The following is a 10,136-nucleotide window of genomic DNA, read 5'->3' on the forward strand; positions in this document are numbered from 1 at the left end:
AAGTTGATGTATTTCCTCAGCGACCAGCACGGATCAGCTCTAGGCATGACGAAGCGGATATCATTATCGTCCTCTTTTTAGGCCAAACTAAGTAGTTTCGTGTTCACAAGGAAACACACAGCGTCTTCACAACATGGCGGCAGCAACAATACTAAAGCGAGAATAAAAGTTACGCCTTCTTTCTTTGCGTGAACATTTGGGCTGCGTTATGCAAATCTTCCCACATCGTGACGTAGACATGTGGGGGCGTGTTAGAACGAGACGTTTTAGGTAGGCGTGGTTGACTCTTAACTTTTATAAAGAATATCTCTTTGGATTTGAGACTTTAGTCTTTGCAACTTTACAGATCTTCTTTATGCACCAAGAGCTTGTAACACTTAAAAGAGAAAGGAAAAATTGAAATCGCATCATATGACCCCTTTAATACTCCCATAAATTTTGCATCTTAAAGGGAAACTCCTATAAATGCATATTCAATAAGGTCAGGCGCAAAAATAATTGTCCATGCCTTTTCAGCGCTAATTCTTCACTGCACGTCTTTAGTAAATCTTGACCGTACTATTTTAATGCCAAAAGACGGTTTGCGCTGGCATTTGTAAATCTGGCCCTAAGTCATTCGGCCTTCTGAGAACAACAAGTAAGAATATCTGGAATGGATGCTCTTTATTCCTATTATTTGAGTCATATTATTGTGTGAACATTTATTCAGGCAGGGTTCTTTACGTTTTATTACATTTTAGGTTTTTAGTGGGGTCTAGACCTACCTGTATGTAATCCACAGTATCTCCCAGTGCTTTGAAGGCTGTATACATGACCTCCCTCTTGCCGCCCCACTCTTGCATGATGCAGGAATAACGGCAGCTTTGCACCACCCTGGCCACCCGTGCAGCCTCCTCGGCATGCAACGAGCCTTTCCCTCCTCCCCCATCCCCGTCGCAATGGTAATTCCCCTTCCACACCACACAGCCTGTCTGCTCCACTCCCCCCATCACCTCCTGGAAGATGTCCATCATGTAGCCATCCTCCTGCCGATTCCCATCCACCACCAGGACTACTTTAAGCCCGGGAAAAGAAATGCGGCGAATGCTCCAAAGACACTTGCGAAGGTAGTCCGGATCCTCCTGATAGGCTGCGATGCAGAGGGCCACGGTGCGCCGCAGGTGCTGGGGTCTGGAGGGGCCACGCATTTGCCGGTGCTCCAGGTAGGCGAAGAGGCTCTGCAGGAGGAGGTGGAGGGACAGAAAGGCACCGTACAAGCCAAAAGACAGGTGGTGCTGCTCGGTGTGGATGAACTGGTAACCTGTCACATAAGCCAATAGGATGGCAAAAAGCACCACTGCCGCGAATAGGGTGGTGATGAAGATCCGCACCGCAGTGCCAAAGCGAGAGGGCATCTGAAAAGAGCGAAAAAGAGATAACACAATGAAGGGTAGAGAGAAACATCATCATCTCTTCTATCTCCTTACCTGACATTTCCTCTTTTCTCCCTTCCCACCAGATATTTCTCTATAATGGAATAGTGATGTTTAACAGTTTTGGAATGTCACAAATCTAAATATCTATAGCTAATATCTTATTAGATAGAGACAGACACAAAGGGAGATCTAATGTAGTTCAGTAATAAGAATTTTATTTCAAATTAGAGTGAATCTCATGATGACATGAGTACCCAAAAATAAAAATAACATATATATATAATCTGATACATTTATATAATGTACTTTTGAGTTTGTTTGTTTAATCATCTTATATACACTTTTTTTCAATAAAATTTACAAATACTACCATGATATATACCCTTATTTATTTATTTATTAATGTATTTATTTGACAGGCTTTGTGAAATTCACCAATTATCAGAATGATTACAATTCTGAATGTATTTAAAAAAACTTGGCAACAACTGATGTTGTGACAATATTATAATACTACAAACTCCATGTGAAACTCTCTCTCAGTCACTCTTCTCTCTTTGTCTTTCTCACTTTTTTTCTCATTCTCTCAGGTTAATGACTTTAATTAAAGGCTAGGCTGAGTTTGGCAGGTAATCAGTGGCACCCAGACGAGGGAACAATCCCCCCCTTTCATTCATTCAATTGCCTCCTGCTCCCCCTTTCATGAAAGAAAGAGCCGCTTCACTCAGTGCCCTTATATCATAACAGCCACCGCAATGGAGAAGAGTGGCAGAAATACTTCCACTGAAGTGGTTGTTGATTCTTCCACAGTAACTGACTGTTCCCACAGTTATTTACAGCTGCGGCAGACCAGTACTTAGCTGTTTTACGTCATATAACTCCAAGAAATACATAACTGATCCTTTCACATTAGCAATTTGGGTTTAACTTTAAGCAATGTTAGAACTGCCAAAAATCCCAAATATTACTTTTGCGCTATAATGGATTTTTCCCCTTCTCATCTTGTCCTATACATTTTCCTGTGATATGAACAAAGACAAACCGTATAGACCCTGAGGGTCAGATAGAGACAGCAGGCAGATACAGAGTTACGTTTGACTCTAATTAGAGGGAATCTTCCTCCGGAGGCTTGTTATCTCAGAGGGACGGGTGTGAAGAAGAGCCCCATGTTAAACATGTTAAACACCATCACTCAGCCGCCAAACACTAGAAACAAACCCACAACCATATGTGTGATGAAATGTGTGAAATGTGTAGCCTTTGATCACTTGGTAGGATTGTTACGTCAACTTAAGATGCACAACCAAGATTAGTGGCAAATGTATTTATTTGCTGCATTGCATTCTGCGTAACCCCTGTATGTTACAGTGTATGCCAGTTTATAACGACTGAAAATTAATAAAAGTAATTTTCGACAAATAAAAGAGGTCAGAGGTCAATGGTTACTCACTGTTGTCGTGATGAAATATTCACAGCCCAGGTGGAGATCAGTCCATGTGAGCTCAATTATCCAAGACCCTTAGTTATGCCTTTAATAAATCTATTTAATTCCATAAGCTGCAGGACATTGTTCTCGGGTCTGTTTCTCTTGTGAGTAATGCTGGGGATGATCATGGGTAATCATGTATTACAGAAGCAGACAGGATCCAGAAGTGCTGTACGAATCACAGGTGCATTGCAGGTTGGTATGGAGGTGACCAGCCGAAGCCTCTTGCCCCGAGATATTATCAGGTGTGGTCCAGATAGAATGAGAACTTTGGATGCAGGACAGGACACTGACAAAGGGAGGAGGTGGGAGAGGAATGAAGGGGGCTGGGAATCACCAGGACCGAAGAGGGAGGGCAGCAGGTGAGAGGAAGTGAGATGAATGGCTGGAAGGGAGAGCATGATGTGTTTGGGTAAATTGAGTATGTGCCAGTACAATGTACTAATGTACATTATAATTATAATGATCAACTGAAATAATGATCAAATGAGACTGTCAGATACAGAATAAACCATCACTCAGCCGCCAAACACTAGAAACAAACCCACAACCATATGTGTGATGAAATGTGTTCAAACCACAGCCTTTGATCACTTGGTAGGATTGTTACGTCAACTTAAGATGCACAACCAAGATTAGTGGCAAATGTATTTATTTGCTGCATTGCATTCTGCGTAACCCCTGTATGTTACAGTGTATGCCAGTTTATAACGACTGAAAATTAATAAAAGTAATTTTCGACAAATAAAAGAGGTCAGAGGTCAATGGTTACTCACTGTTGTCGTGATGAAATATTCACAGCCCAGGTGGAGATCAGTCCATGTGAGCTCAATTATCCAAGACCCTTAGTTATGCCTTTAATAAATCTATTTAATTCCATAAGCTGCAGGACATTGTTCTCGGGTCTGTTTCTCTTGTGAGTAATGCTGGGGATGATCATGGGTAATCATGTATTACAGAAGCAGACAGGATCCAGAAGTGCTGTACGAATCACAGGTGCATTGCAGGTTGGTATGGAGGTGACCAGCCGAAGCCTCTTGCCCCGAGATATTATCAGGTGTGGTCCAGATAGAATGAGAACTTTGGATGCAGGACAGGACACTGACAAAGGGAGGAGGTGGGAGAGGAATGAAGGGGGCTGGGAATCACCAGGACCGAAGAGGGAGGGCAGCAGGTGAGAGGAAGTGAGATGAATGGCTGGAAGGGAGAGCATGATGTGTTTGGGTAAATTGAGAATGTGCCAATACAATGAATTAATGTGCATTACAATTATAATGATCAGTTGAAATAATGATCAAATGAGACTGTCAGATACAGAATACATGTTTAAACAGCATTCTCCACACCACAGTCATGTGTGATCAGTCATGTTATTGGTGTCATAGCTATTAAATTAAAAGTCTTGGCTTGCTATATTGGTAATGGGTCAGTCATGTTATGGGGTTTTTTTTGCCTTAAGTTATTCAAAAATACATTAAAATATAATTCATTTAACAATATAAATGAATTGAATACATTTCTTTTACGATAAACATGGCTTCAGTTTCTTACATTTTGATTAATTAAATTTGGATACTTTTTAAATTCAAAATTGTCCAGGTAGTGTAACTTAACGGAGATTCTAAGAAATAAAATAAATGCAAAAATAAATGACATTCAAAAATATTTATAAAAAAATGAAATGATGTTAATATTGTTAACATTCATTAATGTTTAATAATATTTTAATAAATATATTATTTTAAATATTATTGATATTTAAAAAAACTTTCATATGCCAAATCAAAGTTAATGTGGCATAACCAACATGAGGGAAGCTGTTTTGTCATGTGACAAAAAGGCTACCACCATGTAAACAAAAAATACATTTCTAAATTCAAAATTACATTTGGCACATTTTTTTAATAAGATTTTTAAATGGTTTCTCCTTATTTGTCACTGACCCTAATAAAGATATAATTTAAATAGAGCTTTAGAGAAAAATGTAGAAATAATAGAAAAGAAAACACTAGGGGGCACCTATAGAGCCTCTCACATCCAACATCCAAAACACCCGTAGTCATGTATTTTTCATGTTTTAATAATTTAATGTTCACATTCTGTTACATAAAACTGATTTAACAATAGTGAAGTTGCTGGGATAATATGCAGAATCATTTTAATCCTGTTAAATAAACTTAATAAAACACAACAGATTTGCACGTTGGAACACATTGAACTTGCATGTAATATTTACCAAGTCTTTTGTAAATTATGTGCTGGGGTGAATCTTGAATATTTGCTCATTATTCTGGTCACAGACAAACTGTACAAACTCGGAAGCATTTTTCAAAACTCTAACCAGACCCTTGTGTTGTCAATGTACTGTATGATGACATGGAAAGCTAAACAGACGTCATTTTCCTTAATCGGGCAACAACCCTTAAAACACATTCTGAAGCTTTCCTGTTTTACCCCGTCCTGCCACCCACTTATTTACTCAGCCTCAGGGCACTAACATGGGTGCCAAGAAACTGAGGGCCTTATTCCACTAGAACTTAGATTCTAATTACTAAAAACACACATATGAAGATCTTAAAAATCCCACACATTCTCTCGAGTTCAATACTAAAAGCTATCCATAACCATTTGTTTTTCAGTGTTATTTAGTGCAGCAGTGATTTTTTTAGTATCTCGTACAAACACAAGCTTACAGTAGCCTATTTGTGCAAAAACACACCTACCCACCCAACCAAAAACTCCACGCTTTGACTCTCTCTCAATTTTAGTATCTCACACACATACAACCACACAATGAACATATGACAGAGCTCTCAAGCTGCATGCTTTCATTTTTCATCCACTCCCACAATACATACACAAGATGAAACTCAAGTTGAATTAAACGTCTTACCTTCCCAGCCCCGCAGCTGTGACGGTGGGCTCTCTCTCTTTCTCTCTCAGTCTCTCTGAGCCGGTGTGTGTGCGAGTGTGTGTCTGCCAGGCGTCTGCTCCGCTCCTCTCCACCACAGTGGAGCACAGCACCGTCCTTGTTCAGCCTCCTGCTCACACTACATCTTTATTCCAGCCACACTTAATTCAGGAGATCCCTTTTCCAAAAATACAGCACCATTACCCTCCTCCTCCTCTGCTTCCCTCCCCTTCTTTTTGTGTCTCTCCCTCCCTCTCTTCCTGAGGCATGAAGGCCTCTGGTATCAGCTGTGAATTAAGTTCTCACCTGGTGCGAGGAGGCTGGGGGTCCGCCGGTGGACCTCATGCCTCTTTGTCAGTGCTGTACTGCAGTGGCATCGTTCTGCAGTGCAGCCCGAAATCCTTCAAGGTCCCTTCTCTGTGCTTTTCCCCCTGCTCTGCAGTGCAGCCAACCTTCAACAAGACTTGGGACTGTTTGAGCAGGCAGCCCCTTCTCTTGGCTACACACACACACCCTCTCAATGCATCCTTCATTGGTTTATTTATTTATCTATCACCCCTCCCTGCACCCCTCCTGCTGGCAGCCTGCAGGTCCAACACCGGCTGATGAAGAGATCTGCGAGAGAAGGAAGAGAGAGATAGACTGCAGCAAGATCAGACATAATCAATATCCACGGCATCTCCAAACATTCCAATCTCAGTTGTGTCTTCCTCCGGCACCCAATGAAAACTTGCTCTGTTTTCGAAACGATCCCTCCGAAATTCACCAGCCAGGTAAAACACGCTCACGCCCTTTCTCTTTCCGACTCTGCTGCGTGGCAGGAGGAGTAATTAGCGTAATGGCTCTTTCATGGCTGAGTAGCAGTCGTGGGAAGGTTATTATGGGGGTTGTGGGGAAGGAAGGTGAAAGAGTGACGCTCCATCGGCCTGGCTTCAGTGCTGCGCAGTGGCGTCACTGATTTACCCCTTACTGTGGAAACGTCTTTGGATCCTAACCAGAGATGCTATTATAAGAGACACCTCAAGAGCCTGTGAGGTTTCTTTGCAGAAACACTAAGACAAAGTTTATGACCTCCAACCGTGCAGCTGCCCATTACACAGCAATTATATTAGCTAACACATCCTGAATATGGCTTTAAATGCAAGTGCAATAAAAAACCAAAGAAAAAAAAAGTTGACTTATCAAAACTTGGACAAAATCCATTCTCTCTTGACTCTTAGAATTAAACAGGCTGTTCATTTTTGCTATTATGCCTTTAAGGCTGCTATATAAGCATAATATTTACAGGCTTTGCGGACAGCTGAAATTTGCTGTCTGGTGTAATATAATTTACACTAATATATAGAGTAACTTCTCCATTCATCAATAACTGCCTATTTGCAAAGTCTGCATTACATTGTGACAGAATCACAAAATAATGCAATTCAACATGGTAGTTTACTGCATCACACTGATGGGCGAAACATGTCTTTTTCCTCTTTGTGATTAATAAAAACAGTGAATAAACTCTTTGCTTTTTGAACATGAATCACCATTGAGGGTTTTGATGCAAAGTCACAACATAATCCAAAATAAAAATGTTAAAACTGGTCTAAAATGATCAAGGATACATCCACATTTTGAGATCCCTCGGAAGGATCTGCAGAGCAGTAGGTGCTACACACAGTCAAAACTATTTAACTAAACTATCTCTGATTTTTGTTTTGTTTGTCATTCAGATGTTTAGGAATTATATCTATCCTGGTTTCTCCTTTTTCTTTAAGTTTCTGAACACAGAAAACATCAAAATTGGTCATCATGAAGTCAAAATGGTCCTTTAGACTTCTACTAGATTCTTACTTTCTAAAAGAGTGTTACTGGCCTTGTATCTGTGCATATCTTTTTTTTTTCTTTCAAAATGTAATAACTGCAGCATTTAGCAATGGCGTTTCTTTGTTATTGAACGCCCCCAAAATTCCTGTCCTACATTTTTCTGCTTCACTCAGAAATTTTTAAAGAGATAGTTTACTCAAACATAAAAATTCTGCCATCATATACTCACTCCCATGTTGTTCCAAACCTGTATGACTGACTTTTGTGAAACACAAAAAACTTTTTAAAGAATGTTTGTTACCAATCAGTTTTGATATCTATGGACTTCCAAAATTCAAGTCATTTCATAAAATATCTAAGTTTACATTTCACAGAGGAAAGAAAGTTGTACAGTTTTAGAACAACATGAGTGAGTAAATAATGACAAAATGTTAAATTTTTGGGTGAACTATCCCTTTAACATTACAATCCTTTGTGAAGATCAATCCATATTGACTTTAATATAAGCAAATACAATAACCACACAAATGCTTTATGTGTTTTTTTCTAACAGTGTGAACTACTTTTAGCAGGTGAATGGTTGGTTCACCTCCATTACCTTACAGCACAGGAACTTGGGGCACTGCAACCTAACCCAGATGTTCGGACAAGTGCTTACACTTACACTGACTTTAAAACAGTCCTAGCAAAGGGAAAAAGAAACTGTTAACGACAGGATAATATAAACACATTAGACAATCTTTGGAAAAATAAGCACTTTTATTTTATTCCAGAGGCACCTCATTACCAAACTAACATTTTGAGTTAGCATAAATGCTAAAATTGGTATTTACATGGTATTTAACCAGCTCTGCTTTGGTGCAGACCCAAGAGGTCAGGCAGCCATAGAGACGGTTAACATGAATGGAAAGTTTCAGTATTGTGCACAGGGGGAAAATTTAAGAGAATGACTAATTGCCCTGTCGTATCTTACAATGATGTCACGACCTAGCCATCTTTATATGTTCCACAAACATTCGATAAAAAGCAAACAGGCATTTTATCACCAGTGCAGAATAGAGAGGAAACCAGCTACCGCAGAGCTCTTTACACAGATGTATAGCTTGTGGTGCCCTCTAACCTCAATGTACAAGATAACAAAAGCCACAATGCTAGTTTATCAATGCTAAGACAGGTTTTTTGGCTTGAGAATGAAAATATAGCTGTGAAAAATGATTATAAGAAAGAAAAACCCTGAAATGAATAAATCTTTCAATTACTACAAGTATAAATTTAATGGATGGTGGAAATCTAAGACAAAATCCTCTGTCTATAGCAAGGCTATGTAAGTCCTGGAGCACTTTCAAGGAAGTACCACAATCCTTTTCTCCAGTTTCTGCTGAGGGAAGATGAACCTCCTCATGACATCATCCAGCTCCTCCAGAGCAAGTTGAGCGTGGAGTACGGCCACCTCATCTGGATCCGACCGCACCACCCACTTCAGAGCCCGATACAGCTCCAATAAAACATCCCCAAGAACCTGAAAAAGCAGAAGGGGAGAGAAAAACACTCAGTAAGCAGATGTACTGTTTTACTGTACAACTCAATGTGAGAAAAAGAACAAACGAGAAAGAGAAAATAATGAGTACAGTATACGTCCTTTGACCTTCTCCTTCACAGCAGGAGAGCACTTTTGTGAGCAGTCAGCTGTTTTAACTTCACACTCAAAGGACACCGGGCGTTGTGACTTATGGTTTACCTGGACGAGCCATCTCATTACTTACTGAAACTGCTGTACCAAGTAACAACCGTTCCTCAAACCAGAAGGACCTTTGTGAAGCTGCATCCTGGGAAACCCAACAGACGGTGATGACAGATATGACTTTACACCTGGGCCAATGCCAAGGTGCATGCAAGGGACAGCACCTGGTAAAATCTGTCCTATGAAGTGCATGTGCAAATATTTAAAGACTCAGGGTACTAACTACGGTGAACATTGGAGCTGTAAATCGGGGTCAAAAGTATAAAAGGACATTTGCAGCAGCAGTGACCAGTTCAGTCGGCTCTGAGGTCATTGGGATCAGTTCATGTGTGTTTATAGTGGGAGTTTAAGATGTGTTTTATGTGGACAAACCCCCAAAAATTCTATGCGTTGCAAAGTCACATAGTAAAAGGACAAAGTAGATGAAGATTTAGCAGCCTGACACATTTTATGTGTCAACATACCTACAAAATTCAATAAATACTTATCTAGAGGAATGTTATTATTACAAAAAATATTTTTATTTATACAACAGTTCGTTCTGGTTCTCAAATCTGATTGGTTGAGAACCGTGAGATATTGTACTGGTATCGCTACAGGAACGCCCTTTCACAATTTTGTATCACTCCGCTTGTTCTAACCGGGTCTATGTTTTTTTTTCTAATTATTCACTGAGCTAATCGTAGAGTACGTTAGTTAAAGGGGTCATATGATGCTATTTTAAAGATCATTATTTTGTGTATTTGGTGTAACAGAATATGTTGACATGCT

General features: G+C 39.9%; 2 protein-coding genes across 2 annotated transcripts in view; both read right to left on the reverse strand.

Moving 5' to 3' along the window:
* Nucleotides 1-5,838, reverse strand: part of LOC107686259 (hyaluronan synthase 3-like) — a 9,489-nt gene extending 3,651 nt beyond the window's left edge. Inside the window, exons 1-2 of the mRNA XM_016483182.1 lie at nucleotides 5,795-5,838; nucleotides 765-1,394 (exon numbers count right to left, since the gene is read on the reverse strand). Of these exons, the coding sequence (XP_016338668.1) occupies nucleotides 765-1,394 (630 nt within the window). The 5' untranslated portion in view covers nucleotides 5,795-5,838. The remainder of the gene's footprint in view (nucleotides 1-764; nucleotides 1,395-5,794) is intronic.
* A 2,545-nt stretch (nucleotides 5,839-8,383) lies between these two features.
* The window catches only part of LOC107686329 (transport and Golgi organization protein 6 homolog), a gene marked incomplete at its 5' end in the record, with an annotated part of 17,182 nt that continues 15,429 nt past the window's right edge, over nucleotides 8,384-10,136 (reverse strand). The window contains one exon of the mRNA XM_016483297.1: nucleotides 8,384-9,143. Coding sequence (XP_016338783.1) covers nucleotides 8,967-9,143 — 177 coding nt within the window. The remainder of the gene's footprint in view (nucleotides 9,144-10,136) is intronic.

This window comes from Sinocyclocheilus anshuiensis, unplaced genomic scaffold (assembly GCF_001515605.1).
Source record: "Sinocyclocheilus anshuiensis isolate Anshui unplaced genomic scaffold, SAMN03320099.WGS_v1.1 scaffold481, whole genome shotgun sequence".
NCBI classification, from domain to species: domain Eukaryota; kingdom Metazoa; phylum Chordata; class Actinopteri; order Cypriniformes; family Cyprinidae; genus Sinocyclocheilus; species Sinocyclocheilus anshuiensis.